Below are 17559 nucleotides of genomic sequence, written 5' to 3' on the forward strand. Positions count from 1 at the left end.
TTTAAAAAGATCTTCACATTTTTCATTATATATTTACAATTGTACACACACTGAGGGAACGAAATGATAAAACTATGTGATGGTAATACAATAATGAGCAACAAACATGCAAATCTTACATTTGCTTAATATCCGAAGACTTAGGAATTACAGTAATCACAACGCTATCAAAGCACTTCATTAATACAATATAATTATCAAGACACTAAATCCTTACTAAAAGGCTTTGAGTCCGTTTCCCACTGATAACACATATTAAAGCTCATCATTACACAAATCATACCAGATTTATTTCTTGTTATAATATTTCAAAGAATATCTTTAAAAGGAATGGTAACTTTGGCACTTTAGATACTCCCAATAGCAAAATGGATAACATTAAAATTTTGTTATCGATTATGATTATATTTTGTACTTAATAACCATCATACTTCATAGTAGATGTATAGAATATGTGCCTGTTTAAAGAGACAGATCTAATATGAAATACACTGTTCTCTCATTTTCAATCTCACTGTAATAATATAAGAATCAAAGGAACAAAGAATGTAGTCAACTTTTTAACGAATAAACTTAACACAGAATTTTTTAAAACTCTGGCAGAATTTCACATTTATTCTACATAGAACTGATGTTTTTATAAATGCTTACCTCCATTTGCTCAATAGAATTAATTGCAGGACACAAATCTGAAATTATGATCACTGTATTTACAAAACATTTAAATAGCTCTTTTTAAAATATTTTTGTTCTCGTTTCTTAATGACAAAGTTATATTTTTGTACAAATCCTTTACAGGCAATTAAATACATCAGTCATCCATGCAGTACGTAAATACAGCTTAGTTTAAAGACATTCTCACACATTCTCTCACACTATTATCGAAACCGAATGTGACACTTTCTGTAATGAAAGATTTCTACACCATTTACACAGTATGAAAGTATTTACACAGGAATATGATTTATACACATTTCAAAATATACAGGCTGATAATAAAATTAAATATTTACAGGAGTCTGGAAAATGGATACTTAGATGATACACACAGTAACAAAAAAAAGGTAGCCTGAAAATAATTAGTTTTGGATACAACATACATTTTATGTTCATGTCCAGTATGCACCTCTAAATGTTTCCATCTTCCTGTATATACACTTATTCACACTACATGCTTTATAGTAAACAGATCACAGAAATTTGGCACTGTCCCATTATTCACAATCCACTCAAATCCTCTTGCTCAACTAAAAAATTCTAGAAATGCGAGCTATCACTTGCTTGCACATGGTGTGCCACATTCATTTCAGAATGCACAGTTGTGTAACTTAATCCTGCCAACCACAGACAATGCTGCTGCAATCCCAACAACTTTATTTCTAGCCTTGACACCACCATGCACCATTCAACACACTCGTCCACAATGGCAGGAGAACATGCCTGGATAGTAGTCCGTTACTGAACTAACTTCAAAGCACAGTTATACATAATCATTTGTCCCAGGACTAGTCAGGGGCTCATGAGCCTGAAAAAAATAAATAATTGTGATAAACTGAGTGTAATAATCTTCATTACACATGTTTTAGATAAATTTATCCTCTACTGTTCATTAAGTGACAAAATCTGTTTCTATGTGCAGCTGTCTCATGCATTGTCTATGTCATACTTACCAGAGAATCATAAAGTCCTTGCTGTTAACAGCATTATGGGAGGCATGAAACAAGGGTCAAAGGCAGTAAAAAGCACTTAGATTTATGTAGTAAAGTGACTTAATTAATAGTTGTGTGTCATGTCCAGTTTGTTTGGAATTGTAAATAAATACACCTTTCTTACAGAAAATCTGAATACATATCAAAAAATTTTAACTTTTCCTTAAAATTAACGTCATATTTTATAATTATACTAATTGGGGTGTGCAAATGCACACAGGAATAAAACAATATTTGGCAGTAATTGTTCTCAGCAGAAATTCACACACACACACACACACACACACACACACACACAGGTGTATTAATGGAAATGAAGATATTTCATGAGAAAAATGGGCGGAATTTAAGACTGTTCATGTGATGTATACCTTTCATGGCAACTAAAACAAAACATTATTGACGGCCAGATTTCTACACTTCACAATTGTGAGCCTGCCCACCTCCTTGAGAACTTGAAATGGGAAACACCCATGCAGGTACTGAAATAATCTCTGCAATAGTTTCCTAAAGCCACATATTAATGACAGTGGATAAATTGGATGCCACAGTGTTATCTATTAACAAACTTCCACACATTATGAAGAACAAGCTTGTGCATTAAGTTCTTAACCAAGTAAATTACTAGTTTATTTCAACAAAGAATTTTCCTATTGCCTCATTTGAGTTCACAGTAAATCTCAGTATTTTCATTTGATTTTACATTCTGTAACTTCATTTCTTTCATCGGTTATAATGGCAGAGACATGTGTATACTGTTTTACAGTTCTGACTGTCAAAAATGTTTCTTTCCATAATTTGTGACACTGGATTTTCATATTAATAAAGAACAAAAATGGTTGGCAAGAGCAGTCTTTCAAAAAAAAAAAAAAAAAAAAAAAAAAAAAAAAAAAAAAAAAAAAAAAAAAAAAATTCGTAGAAACAAAGTTTGATGTGCTTTTGACTTTTCAGTCTTTGTCAGAAGCAAAGAATACACTCTTAAGAAAATATAGAGCAGGAAATTCCTTAAACAGTGGAGAATTATCTAAGTATGCAGCTATCCATAGCAAGTGCCCTTACCTCTTCACCCACTGTTGCAGGATAGATCCTTTGTGGCTGATACTGATTTTTTTCCAGTGAGAACTGATCTTCAGTAGTTTTCCTGTATACTGGATTGTCGAAGTTCATACTGGTCACATTTCTGTGAAGATAATGCCGGTAAACTACCAGAGCCACCTGCAAAAACAAGATTTGAAAGACTGTGAAAAAATATTAATATAGGTGTGTTACATATGTTTAAATCCTTTTAACAACAGAGAAAACTTTGGAAAAATCATATTTTAGTTAATGCAGACATTTATCTTATTTAGATATTAGTGCATTTCAACAGTGATGAGCAAAAAATTATTGAATACATATGTTTGTGAATCCAACTTGATTATAACAATGTGGAGTTCTATTACATTAGTATGCAATGTTACAGCACAGATTGTTTTTCCTCAGATAATATGTTAATGAAAACACACATTTTTAGATAATTTTATTTTTATTAATACTTATTAATTTATAATTTCTACTCACTATAGCTGCCAATATTAGTATAACAGTCACAACTCCAATTACTATTCCTGCAACCATTCCACTGTCAGTATCCTCAATGGGAAATGCATCAGGTCCAGCTACTAATTTAGTGGTGCTCTCATTTGGACTTGCTGTAAAATAAAAATCCTCACTTGAAGTTTAGAAGCAACATTAATACATTTTAATTAAAGGAAAACACAAACATCTGTTGAGGTTACCTGTTGAGTAACTCATTCTGTATATACCACAAAACAATATAAAACAACAGTAGCTGGGTTGTGCCAGCTGTTTCTATATTTAACTAGCTAAAAATTCACTACAGATGTCCAAGAAGAGTCGAATTAAGTGAAAGTCCTGAAGCTTACAGTATATTGCACTGGACTTTAGTTATAAGTACTTATGAACCCAGAAGTTATTTTAAGTGCACACTAAAACAAGAAAGTCGTGCTAGTACTTGAGGTAGCACAAGTGATAAGAACATTCAGTATGTGTACTGTATTGAAAACTGATAAGCAAGATAAAAAGCTGAACAACATGTTACACTAGTAGTCACAACTCAGAGAATGTGTGGGGCTCCTTTAAGGTGGAAGGAGAAGTGACACACTGCTGAGTCAAGGTCACCAGATGCAATTACAAGCAGCCTTGTGCATTAGAGAATGAACATACCAATGTTGCACTTCAGGACTTTCAGAAAAAAAAATTTGGAGTAAAATCTGATAATTTAGTGTGACTGCAAAAATAATTCAGCACTTTTAATTGACTATTCAATTTGAATCATAGGTAATGAATTGTCATATATGAATCAAGAAATAAAAATTATTACTTAATTACAATTTCATTAGTGATCTAATTACTATTTTCAGTCAATAGCTCTTTATTTAAGTGACAGAACACAAAGGAAACCAAACAATTTTATTACATAAAACATTTAAGCACACACTTTTATGTTGTCACACTCTAAATTTGGGAAGTACACCCACCACCAGCACTACAAGAAGAATCCATGTTTTATTTTCATTTATTAACTTTGAGAATAGTAATGCTAATTTCTTCAGACTTCACAGATTTCATTTAGCTAGCTGTTTCATTGTGCTACATTACGCAAGAAAAGTATTTATCACAAATGCATGGATGATATTTAAATGGGAGAAATTTAAAGGCTGTTATATTATTGCATTCTTAAAGTCAACTTTTCACCTGCCCTTTTTTGGAAGTTCAATGTAAGAAAGTTAAGCTTAAGTCATTTGCGAATGCAGTGAGGAAGCTACCTTCTACGGAGAATGATAATGACAAGTAAGTGAGAGTGTGCGTATGACTATATAAAAAAATTATCTTCATTAGTCCACTTGTCCCAAATGCAGTGTTCATAAATGACCACTCAGGTATTGGCAATTTCTCAGGATACTTTTTTTTTCTATTTTACAACATTACTTGCAGACTGTCTCAATGAAATGTCTAAAACTTGAACCTCCCAGCCCTGAAAGTAATTTTTTTAAACATGCAAAAAGAAAAGAAAGAAGCATGCAAAGAAGGTGCATAAATGCAAATTAAGCTCAGACAATTTTAGAATATGTAAGCAATTTAAGAACAGGTGAACAAAATTTATTGGTGTTAAATAATACTGTACACATGCATTACACTCATCAAGCCATGGAAGATCCCTCAGACCCTTTTTGAAAATTAATAGCAAGTGCACACAATAAATACTGTTATGATTTTTCAGCTAAGACAAGGAACCAATCAAATGAAGTGACACACACACACACACACACACACACACACACACACACACACACAAATTCCCAAAACAGTTACTGAAAGCGCCACACACAAAACTTTGAGATTGTGTTTTACTGCAGTTATAGCCAGTTTTCATGGAATGTCTATTATTTACTATTTGCGGAAAGTTAGACAAGATTTAACCACAACCAGAGTTTTAGCGCACTTCTTAATAATTCATACCACACAAGAGGAGGGGGGCTGTGGTATGATGCACACTTTACTCACTCTGGGTATGTGAATGGGTTAATGTAGTTTGAGTGTTTTGAAACTGACTTGAACCCAAAGTATCACGGTAATCCCAGTCTGGTTCTTCAGTAGTAGTAGTGCTAGTAGTTGTAGCTGAAAATATTTCAAAACTTTTAGTAAAATAATTAAGTAATTTTTGATATGTTAAAATTATTTCTTCTATGGCAGTAGTAACTTCGACAACAAGGGAAATTTTTCCAAGCAATAAATATATCTCTTAATACGTGTCATTTTACAAAATATACTGAGAAAACTGAACTGCTTGTGACTATTTGTAGCCCCATTTCGTATGGTGGAATTTTTGCCAACAAGGAAATAATTTTGCATGATGGGGTTTCCAATATCCAAAACAAAGTCCTTATTCCTGTTGTTGAATTCAGAACTGTAGTTATGAGAGGTTTCAGAAGGTTAAAGAAATATTTAATCTAGGCAAAATTTTATCAGCATTTCTCTAATTTGGAAAGTGATGCTATTGGATATAAATCAACACAAGGATATCCCATACTTTCGGTGCTGATAGTCAGTTGTTTAACAAACCAAACAACCTGTTTGGACTTATATGGTGGTCACAGCATACAGATTTGTTGAATACTTAAAGCAATGTGGTGCAATTAAGCTCATTCTTAATGAAATGTCAAATGATGATGGTTGTTAACCCAAATTACTGACCTATTCTAGACTGTCTGTCATATCCAACAATTCTCGAATTTCTTTCCTCTTCCCATAACCATGTAAACTGATAAAATGTTGCTAGAACAGGTCAGAAATTGCACATTGCTTTTTTTTGCAGTGTCAGCTATGGGCTAACATAAAACGTAAATGACGAAATTGCAACACATGGAGTACCTGTAACACTACTACTGCCTTTTCTCGTGTACACAGTAATCATCTTCATAGTATCTGCTGTACCATCACACAGTTGTAATAGTAGTAGTATCACAACTACATCATCATTAGACTAGTAATTTTGCCATAAAATAACTTCAATATAATAAAAATAATAAATAATTACTGGATTCATGCAAATTATACAAAATCATGCAAAAGATATGTGCATACAAGCTGTATGTAAACATACATCTCACAGAATTACATTAGACAATGGACAGAAAATCCTACAGCAGCCTGTAAAATAAACTGTAGATTTAAATCCTACACATTACTAAAAATGGCATGCATTATGAGTGCAAAACTGTAGAAGAACTACAAATTAAACACCATGTGCCATTGTACTAACAATGTTGCTACAGAATTCCCATAATTTTCCCCTTCCTTTTGTAGGGCTTTGGCTATAACTCTTAATGAACAGGTAATTCCAGTGAATGTTCCAGTTGAAAGCACCATATTGTTAAACAATAAGACATAAATAAAGCTGTTGTTAGTTGTATGTGATACATTTAAATTATTATATAACACCCAGTGATTCCAATTTCCTTATCTCCTTCAGTTACAGATGCTGCTAAAAATTTGAAAGATGTAATCACCATGAATTTGTTAAACCAACAGACTTCCATATCTAATAAATCTGCAATTTTGATTTGTAAGCACCCATTAAGAAAGAACACGATTTGCTTCTTCCAAGCATTTCATGTCAGATATATGTCATCAGTTTATCATCCTGTACAAATAAATCACTTATCACGTGCATGGAAAGCAGTCACCATTAATTCATCTGGCATCGCAGCATTTTTGCCTGACACTGGGTATTCTTTCATTATAAGGAACTGATCTCTTGTTTGTATGCTCTAAACCTTCAAAGTAAGGTTTATCTGATACACATTTTTATTGCATTAGACAAATTATAGGTCGTGTCTTGATATTATCAGAAGTTGGATAGGTCAGGCAGAATACACTAGCAAATATGTGAACCCAGTAAAATCAAATTCCTCATTGTCTGCATGGTGATATATGTTTATATTCCAGTTCATGCTTTCTGTCAGTATAATGTATACTTACCAGCCTCAGCACACATCAAACCATCCTGCATTAACTGCAGGCCGTCAGGACATGCACAAGAAATTTTTGGTGAATGTGCATTTATTTGAGCTGCCGGCAGGCAAAGATGAGAGCAGTGGCCATTAACTGCTTGGCAATGATTTTCACCATCGGGTTGCCGATATGGGTGATACACATGGATTACCATTGGGTTTTGGAGCTGTGAAGTTAAGACATTTTGTGAGATAAATGACACAGGTTATGAGTAATTAATCAATGTTGAGGGTTTTTCATGCAACAACAACAACAAAAAGCGAAGACATTTCATAAAACATATACATTATATTATTGAGTTTCTATGAGCTTATTCAGCCATAACCTCAAATAGGAAGTACTTACCATGTGTGTTGCTGTAATTGCAGAAACATCTTTCCCAGTGAATTTATTTGCCTTGTAAACTGCCTGCTTGTCCCAGTCAGTCCAGTACACCCAGTCCTCAAATGTTGTTACTGAGAATGGGTGCTGAAGATGCTCCGGTGAGTACAAAATAACTCTCCGACCACTTCCATCATAGTTGCAAGAAGATATAACATTTAGCTTGGCATCTACCCAGTATACCCTTTTCTTTACAAGGTCAAGGGTTAAGCCGTTGGGCCATTTCACTTCATAAGAGACTATTGTCTGGCGGTGGGCACCATCCATACCCGCCCGTTCAATCTTTGGGTTTGTACCCCAGTCAGTCCAGTACATCCACCTATTAGAATCATAAAATCAGTTTTGTGAGTATACTGAACAATATGAAAACTTTAGAAAGAGATATACAGATTGAAAGAGAGATCCATGGAACAAGAAATTCACAGAACTTTTGAAAGTGATGTATATTTTGTTAATTTACTACCAGTCACCCTGGGAGCTCTTAATCTTACGTATCCAGAATATGCAGAGATCGGTAGCTGTTATAATATTGCCATCACAGTGCCCTATGGAGATATTTTTCAAATTTCATCATTCAGCTGACAAAGAAGAAACTTTGAAGGAATATAAACAATTGTGTGAGGAAAAACATCCAACTTCTACTCTGGGTCTACCAAATTTCTAAGTTTTGTAAGTACAGAGGAACAGTTTTTAGTCATCACAGTCTTATTAAAAGATTTTATTGTAAAAGCAGATGTTCTGTGTGTCCAATGAACTTATTTTGCTCTAGAATTCTATTTCTATATCAAAGAATGGTGAAAATTTTATTTAAAACTGATTATCCTTTGCATGGGACAAGATCATCAGCTTTATCTTTTTACATTTTGTTTCTGGTATATGCATCTGTGTTTTGTGTAAGCTGGTGGCTCTGGATTTAGTATGCTCAGTCAAGGCACTCTTTTAAAGTGAAATGTGTCTGTTTATCAACATTGTGTTTGACAGTTTGTACAATTCTGTAGTTATCATCTTGATGTTAAGTGTAGCCTACTAAGTAAGTTAATTTACTAAACCACAATGGTATATTTTACAAAGAAATGTATTTCCCAAGTTTCAGGGTTATTCTTTTGTCAATTTCAAAAGTGATTCATTGATGAAGAGCTTTTGTTTGAAACATGCCTTTCCAGGTGTGTGTGTGTGTGTGTGTGTGTGTGTGTGTGTGTGTGTGTGTGTGTGTGTGTGTGTGTGTCTGCAAGTAATTAAGCAACATTTATTTGCGCATCTCCTATGGTAAACGGCAATCTCTAGTAATAAAGCTTTCCAAAAAGCTAGTGTTGGGTGACAAGTGTAACTATTAATGCAGAAGGACATTACAAACTATAAAAGTTAAAGACAAAAAGGGAGGGGGAGAACTGAGGTTTATTGGTCTTTTGACAATTAGATCATTAGAGGCGCAGCAAAACTCAAACTGAGGAGGGAAATTAGCTGCATCTTTTTCAAATGAACTGCCACAGTATTAATTTTAAGTAATTTTTGGAAGCCATGGAAAATCAGAGACCAGGATTTGAAACACAGCTCTTAGAAGACAAGGTCTACTGTGCTGCCTCACTTGGTATGAGCAACAAAATTTATATGACTGAGTCTCTTCAAGAGATATACTGTAAACTGATTTAGTTTTACTTACCCATCCAAGGGATTTACAGCAATAGCTCTAGGTTCCTCCAGCTCATCTTTTATTAGAATTTTACGCATATTTCCTTCAAAATTTGCCAACTCTATAGTATTTTTCCCAGTGTCAGTCCAATAAATGTGATTGTAAATCCAATCCACTGCCAGACCATCAGATGTTGTTAACTGATCTTTTATTACGACAGTCCGCTCACTTCCTTCATCAATAGGTGCCCTGAAAAGTAATATAGTATTAATATTACATTACTGCAAATATTTAACATATGCCCCACAGAAAAAAATAAAGCAGGCTCATTACCCACAAAGAAGACTGCAGTAGTACATGGGAAAGTGTTGATTAGTTCATTTTGTACTTTTTTACACAGTTTATAGGCTAATACTGAGGAGCCTAATCCTTTAAACACATTTTGCTTGAACTGTGTCTATTTACTCTTAGATTTTCCCCCTACATATGGTTTATTTCCCGTACAAATATATATGTACGATTAAGTGTTTAGATCTGAGGTGGAATGACTTTACTCTTCATAGAATGTTTAGGACTTCTTAATTTTTTAATTGATCACTCCATGTCCATCCAAATAAAATTTCCGTAATATAATGGACCCAAAACATTCCATACTTCTGAATATTGCTTTCAGTGGTAATTTCAATACATTACAGGACAGAATTGCTGGTCATATTACCTTCAGGAGGTGAAACATGCAGTACTTCTCTGATGGACACACATGGAAGTAAAAGTGATGTACTATCCTAGGTTTCAGAACTAATAGTTGTTTCCTTAGGGAGGAAAGAGGTATAGGTTGGGGAAGGTTAAAAAATGAAGGTCCTACCCTTGACCTCACTTTATGTGCATCCATCTCATCATGGGGTCTGAGGGGCCTGACCTTCCTTTTCAACCTTCCCTAATCAACCCCTCTCTCCTACCAAGCAAAGAACTACAGTACTAGCATAAGCTCCCAGCAGTTCTGTTGCATAATTTAAATTTCATTTTGAGTGGGATTTTGGACTGTTTTATTTAAAGATCTTCCCACTATCAACAACATGATACCGCTCTTAGCACTTTTTCAAAACCATGTGTCTGCAAGGCAACAGTTTTACTTCATTATGTACTTTAATGTCTATCATAGAAACACAGTTTCCATCATCTCCACAAGCCTTAAACAGTGGTTTTATCTCTCCATTTCTTATGCTCCCTTCATTTTGTATTGGCTTTGACTTATCGCTGTCATTTTTACTCTGAACTCAGTGTTTAGATCAAAATCATCAACAGGGAATCAGTTTTGCTTTTGTACACTAAACCATAATGTATCAAGTTACACAAAGTACAATACAATAAGTTTAAAAAAGAAATTGAGATGCTTAATTCAATTATATAAATAAAAGTTACAAGAATCATGAAAACGTTATCTAGCTAGTGGTTATGTTGAACCCTTAACATAACAGTAAGATTCAGGTGCAGAACTTACTTGTAAATCTTTTGGTCGCTTACATCACTCCAGAATATCATCCCTGTCCGGAACACAAAATCCAGTGCAGTGGCACTTTTTGTGTCATTAACAATTGCTGTCATCTCATGATGGTCCAATGATATTTTCCTAATATCGTGGCGACGAGCAAACAACAGCGATGCATGACCTTCCATCGCTTTACATCTTGTTGGATCTCTTGGATCTCTTAAATAACCCTCAACGCATTGACATTTGAAAGTTCCTTTCTCGTTTATACATTCTTGTGAACATGCCCCTGGTATCTCACATTCATTTACATCTGAAATATAATTATAAATTTAAACAGGGAGAAAATTCAAAGTGTATACCACATCCTTGTGGGAGAAAAAACTGCAAAACTAATTATTGTAGCCATGGATTCCTTTTGAATTTGTGTAAGTAAAATAAATTTTCCAATTTAGTTTAATACTATTGGAGTAATACATACCATCACAAGTATGATTATCAACAAGCTTGAACCCTGGAAGACAGTCACAGTAGTAACCAGCAGGCGTATCAACACACTTCTGTGAGCAGCCACCATTATTTACAGCACATTCATTCTTGCCACATTTTTCTTGTGGTTCATCTTCCCAGTTTGGACAGTCGGGCTTCTTATCACACACAGAGGATAAAGGTATGCACATACCGCCTCCACATTCAAACTCTGTCTTTGGATCACACTTTGGCACAGGTGATGCTTTAAGGAGAGATGCAAATAATGTATTTAAGTATCTAGAAAAAATAATAAAACTGCTGCCAACATGTAGACCAGAAACTTGGGAAACTATGGCAATAAATTACATTTACAACTGCCCAGAAAAAAATTATGTGCAAATCCCACCATAATGTGAACTATTAGCACAAGTGACCACAAGTCCAGTTGTTGCTGTTAAGAAAAGCATGACTTATATTGGTATTATTTAATAAGTTGCTTTTAATATTGTCTCTAACCTAATGCACAACTTTCGTATATTAAACTACGTACTGATAATATGCCTACACACAATATACACAAGTGAGTCATGCTGCTAAGTACTCACTGCAGTTCTCCTCATCACTTCCATCACTGCACTCTGCGTGACCGGAACAGTGCAAATGTCCTGGGATGCAGATACGATTGCGGCACTGAAACTGATCTGGCCTGCACGTCATGTTATGACAACGTGACACATCCTCATCGCTGCCATCTGGGCAGTCTCTGTCTCCATCACACACCCAAGACTGATGGATACAGGTCATTCGATCAAGGCACTCAAATTCACGGGGTAAACAGTGTGAGATGGGGCCAGTTGATGTGCAACCCTGTTTGAATATTGAGAAATATTACTATATGAACTCTAAAAACCCTATATTTCTTATTTTTTCATCTTTATCATTAACATATAAACTGATCATGAAATAATTTTAATATAAAATTATGTAATACAACATTAATAATTAAGCATAAAGTACAATCTCTTTGGAATTACAGAGGAGGAGCAGTGGCTTTTAAAGCAACTGCTTTCCTCCTAATACTCATATACTTATATAAAGTAATGTAGAAGTTGTTTCCATATTTATGAGTTTTAGTAAGTTACCAGTGGAAAGAATCTGTTGTTAGTAAACTTTACTAATGTCGCCCTGCTACCTTGTTTCACATCCCAGAAGGCTTTATGATGTGATTTATGAAACACAATATGTAAATGAATGCATGAACGAGTGAAGAACAGTGACAGTAAAGTTATAACTTAGCATTTTAGTCACTATGGCCCCAGAAATATATATAGATGATTCACTGACAGAAAGTTTGCCATTCTATGAAAGGAACAGTTTTAAATTGTGCATTGGGCAAGCAAAATTTAACATTTTGTTGGGCATATTTCATTGTAATGAAAGGACTGGACTGAAAGTATCAACTGGAATATTACAGTGCAGTAAGTTTTGCAGTAAAAGTAATATAATTGATAATTTTGTTATAATGGTAGTGTGCAACCACGAAAATTGAGTGTGGCTTGTTTGGGTATTTCTTGTTATCTATACACGGGCTCTGAAGTTTTATCACTCATTAAATTTTCGCCGGCGTCTAAGATGACAGGATCTCTCAACGTTTATATGGTTTCAGGAAATGGTTTTCCAACCTCTGAACATAATGAATTAACTTCAAATGTTATTTGCACCTCTTTACAAAATGAGGTTCATTTCATCTGTGTAGTTACAACAGAGAAAAAGTAACAAAGTGATGTATATGTTATTAAAGAAGATATACCTGTTCATCGGAGCCATCTTGGCAGTCAAGATCACCATCACACTGCCACCTGGCAGTAATACACATGTTGTTATCAGAGCAATTGAATTCTGTCTCTGGAGCGCAGGTTGTTTTTGGACAGTCCTTTTCATCTGATCCGTCTCCACAATCGTCATCTCTATCACAGACCCACCGTTGTTGAATGCACTTTGAGTTTCCACATGTGAACTCATCTGATCGACAAGTTTCATCTGAAAAGCAGTCATAATTTTCTTGGAATTTAGTTTAAATATGTGCCTACAGATTTTGATACTAGCTGATATGTAACTTTTTTTCCGAACAGCAGATTTACTGATTTTATGCAACACTGAACTCACAAAACTGCTGACTTCTTTTTCTTTTTTTATATTTAACAGTTCTTTTCAAATATCTATGAAGTGTCTGTTTTTAGTGTTTGCATTTCTGGTGCTGAATCTGGCATACATTGATATAAAACTGTTAATTCACACAGACTCTACAGATCAAGAAGTGAGACAGTTTTGTTAACAGTTCAAATGTTAAAATAAGTACTATGTGAATCTGAGTTAATGCTCTTTGATTATATTAAATTTAATACTTGACTCTACTCCTGAATGTATATAAGTGTATTCTCCAAGAAGAGGTACAGATCAAATGCAATGCATTGAAGCAATGTGAAAATTAAGTTCAAAGTGCTTACACATTTCTCACTAAGGAAGCAATCTAGAGCAGAGTACTAAAAGAAGTATTAAAATTACAAAACTTGCAGCTATCATAAACATACCTGTTAGACCAATGTGTGTCACTTTTGGTGCTGGAAGCTGTCGAAATGCATGTTTACTTACTTGACTGATGAACCAGAATTATGAAGTCATTTGTTAGTGGCTTAACAGGAAATGTATTGCCCAGTCTGTCCAAAGTTAAGCTGCAAATCCCTTTTGTAAAACAGTGTCAACAATTAACCAAACTTCATTTTTTTATTCTTCTACATTACATTTTTTTCTCTTTTGGAAAGGTGCATTACAGAATTTGATCACCATTTGCCCATTAACAAGATTGATTCCATTTTATTGTTGAACTCCAGCTGTTCTGACATACCTATGGAAACCACATACCCATGTTCAAAACTGAATAGGTTTGTTACCTTGCATGCAAGCTTAGCTGGTTAGTATCAAAATTGTGACAAAGCCAATAGTAACATACAAAATTAGCCATTATGTAAGGATTCCAAAGCTCTCTTTCCTAATCAAAGCTGGATATTTTTGTGTGTTTCAATACTCATCTGATGTCCTAATAGCCACATCACTGAAAACAACATTGTGAGCAATTATTCCTAGGGAGTTATTAATCATGTGCCTACTTGTTAGCATCACCTAGTACTAAATATGTATGTATGTTGGTTTGCAAAATGTATTATCCCTACCTCATTTGTTCCATTCAGTAGAATACTGATACTAATGTAGACAAATTCTAGCTGTGCATTCTGTGTGTCGATGTATTAGATTTATTTTTTCTATAATAAAGTATGAAGTAAGGATTTTCAGAATCTGTGCCTTCTCAGTCAATGGGAGCAATTTTACACACAGTCAAACAAAAATCCTTCCAAGTAGGACAAGGTGTCCTAGGTTTTTAGATTAGTTATGAACAATTAATTGAGTATGCTTTTGCTCAGATGGTGGGAGCTGATTTCATATTATTTCCACATTTCATGTTCCAACCTGAAGTGATTATGAAGACAAAATTAATTACCACTGAGCTGTCCTACTTGGATGGATTTTCCATTGGACTCACATTGAGTCAATGAAAGCAGCTATTATGATTAGATTTATTTTGTCACCAGTAATGAGGTGATAGTTCAGAATCATGCTATGTTAATGATTTAAAGATTTGCCAATGATGGTTTGAGGTGCAACAGAACATTGCCAAGGTGGACCACGAAGATAAGATACGAGAAATTAGGGCTCATACGGAGGTATATAGACAGTCATTTTCCCCTCACTCTACTGGTAACTGGAACAGGAAAGGAAAGGAAAGGAAATGAAAGTACTAGTTGCAGTACAGGGTACCCTCCGCCATGCACCATACAGTGGCTTGCAGAGAATGTATGTAGATGTCAGTTCTTTCACACACTAATGAATTTACTCAACATTCGTCTCACATAAATGTGCAGATGCCAATTATCAGCAACCTCCTTTTACTCTGTGGAATGAATGATGCTGTAGCTGGAGTGAAAAATTTAATGCATATTCTGTTTCTCATACAATTCAATTTGCAATTTGTAGTGAAGTAACAAACTCACAATAGAAGAGGTGTACGAACTGTTAATCAGTCAAAATATATTAGCTAGTCATTATTTTTCGATTACCCATGGTAGCTTCTCCTTTTTTTTTTTTAAATGGTTCAAACGGCTCTGAGCACTATGGGACTTAACATCTGAGGTCATCAGTCCCCTAGAACTTAGAACTACTTAAACGTAACTAACCTAAGGACATCACAGACATCGATGCCTGAGGCAGGATTCGAACCTGCGACTGTAGCGGTTGTGTGGTTCCAGACTGAAGTGCCTAGAACCGCTCGGCCGGCTATGGTAGCCTATTCAAGTCCAAATGAATACCTGAGGGGGGGGGGGGGGACTGTCAGATTGTCATCGTCGTCGACGTCGTCATCGTCATCGTCATCGTCATACCCCCCCTCCCCCCCCTCGCGAATATTACGTTCCGTCACATCCATTTTAACGTACTTCTTCCGTGAGCGTTTTAATCCAACAATAATAGTTTATTAACATCACTACTTAGGTTACTACACTGCTTTCCTGTAACTTCCAAGAAATTTGAGCTCGGAGAAACATTTTAAAAGTATTTGTCTGAAAATTTGAGAGGTACAGGTGTCACGCACTTGGTTGGGGGGGGGGGGGGTCTTTCCGTATCTGTGTGGTTTTACTCAGCTCCCTGTTTTCTGTCGCTTCTACCTTTGGTCTTGTCAAATGTGTCAAATATGTTGTAGACAGCTTGTGAACGGTTGGAATGTTTTCTGTTGCCGATCAGGCGGCAAGCTCTCAGGCGAGAAAGCGGAACAGCATCCTAAGTTAAACCTAATTTGTAATTACTAGAACTCTGACATTTTCGAGACCTAATGTCATGCTACTTTATTCTCCGATAGTCACGTGCCGGAAGCGCTATGAGTGGTATGTTTGTACTGCCAGTCCTCGTAAAGCCAATTAGAACCTATTGTACTGCTATCCCCCACTCCCTCAATGGTTTCGCTGCTTGAATTTAAACAGAGAACATGGTGTTCAGTGTTAAAGACTCATCCGACTGGCGAAAACTCCCGCCAGTCAGCGGTTCACTGTTCATACCTATAAATATCTATGAGACCACGTGGAAGATGCTGTTTCGCTCCTCTGTCATACATTATGTAAGATTTAACTGTGTGGTCCTCTCTGGGAATGGAACAGATAATAGCTGTTGGTGCATCCTATTTTTTCACTTTTTTTGCGAAACTTACAGGAAGGGATCTACTTCGAAAGAGTGTGATGCAAGGAGTAACAGCTCAGTTTGACAAGAATTTTGGGAGGTGGTAAAACCTTTTTTTATTTTGGTATTCCTGAGCCATCCTTGACGATCATCTGAAACTAGAAACTAGAGCGGTCGGAAAGGGATTTGAAGCATCCCGTTCTCCAGTAATAATCCGGCTCTACTACAATGTCCTGTCTTCGGTGGGAGAATAAAGAGTTAGCTATACCTCTGTCACGTAAATTTTTCTGTTAATCTGAGCTAATACAAGAAGAACGGTGGATGGCGCGAGTAAAGAATTAGGAACCAATACCTTTTTCTCCTTGTTTCCAAACTCCATAGACACTTTCCTCACTGGACTAGCACACTTGGTAAAGTGAACACCGTTAAGTGGGTTCGAGTCCTCGTTAGAAGCTCTGTGTTAATCAGACACTAGATTTCCACATCAGCTGCATACTGGAAATGCCAGTCTGATCTACAAACAGCTCCTTACTTTCACACAGAAAATCGAAAACACGCTCTGGCTGATAGCATGTGATACTTCTGTCTATTGATCACCAGAGAACGGACAGATGGTTCATGCTGTAGGTAAGAGAGTACAACAGCATATTCATTAGAGAGGCAGGGTGTACAGTTAGTACACAGTTAACTAGACTACGTATGTATATACTACTTCGCAAGCCATTGCACAGTGCATGGAGGAGTATACATAGTACCGATGTTACCGATATATTTCCTGTATTTCATCCGAGGGAAGAACTACAGTTTATATGGCCCAGGACGTTCCCTAATCTTTCTTATTGTAATGACATCTAGCGTGAGATACACGATAGTGGCAGCATAGTGGTTCCACAGTCTTCTTGGAATATAGCTTCTCTAAATTTACCCAACGAGGTTTTGCGGGAATTACGTCTGCTTTTTTCTAAGAATTCCCTTTTAATTTCTTCGGGCATTAAATACGGAAACAAAATTCTTGATTTGGT

At 35.5% G+C, this 17559-nt stretch overlaps 1 protein-coding gene across 5 annotated transcripts in view; it reads right to left on the bottom strand.

Annotated features, from left to right (window-relative positions):
* The window catches only part of LOC126260245 (very low-density lipoprotein receptor), a 615695-nt gene continuing 598136 nt past the window's right edge, over window positions 1-17559 (bottom strand). For 4 of the 5 annotated variants that reach the window (XM_049957557.1, XM_049957558.1, XM_049957560.1 and 1 more), the window contains 11 exons: window positions 13068-13297; window positions 11863-12124; window positions 11268-11519; window positions 10799-11099; window positions 9328-9546; window positions 7632-7986; window positions 7254-7452; window positions 5277-5390; window positions 3270-3400; window positions 2769-2924; window positions 1-1525 (listed from right to left, as the gene is read on the bottom strand). In XM_049957557.1, the coding sequence (XP_049813514.1) occupies window positions 1481-1525; window positions 2769-2924; window positions 3270-3400; window positions 5277-5390; window positions 7254-7452; window positions 7632-7986; window positions 9328-9546; window positions 10799-11099; window positions 11268-11519; window positions 11863-12124; window positions 13068-13297 (2264 nt within the window). In that variant the 3' untranslated portion in view covers window positions 1-1480. The remainder of the gene's footprint in view (window positions 1526-2768; window positions 2925-3269; window positions 3401-5276; window positions 5391-7253; window positions 7453-7631; window positions 7987-9327; window positions 9547-10798; window positions 11100-11267; window positions 11520-11862; window positions 12125-13067; window positions 13298-17559) is intronic. The other variant, XM_049957559.1, reaches the window with a different exon arrangement.

Source organism: Schistocerca nitens, chromosome 5, assembly GCF_023898315.1.
Source record: "Schistocerca nitens isolate TAMUIC-IGC-003100 chromosome 5, iqSchNite1.1, whole genome shotgun sequence".
NCBI lineage: Eukaryota > Metazoa > Arthropoda > Insecta > Orthoptera > Acrididae > Schistocerca > Schistocerca nitens.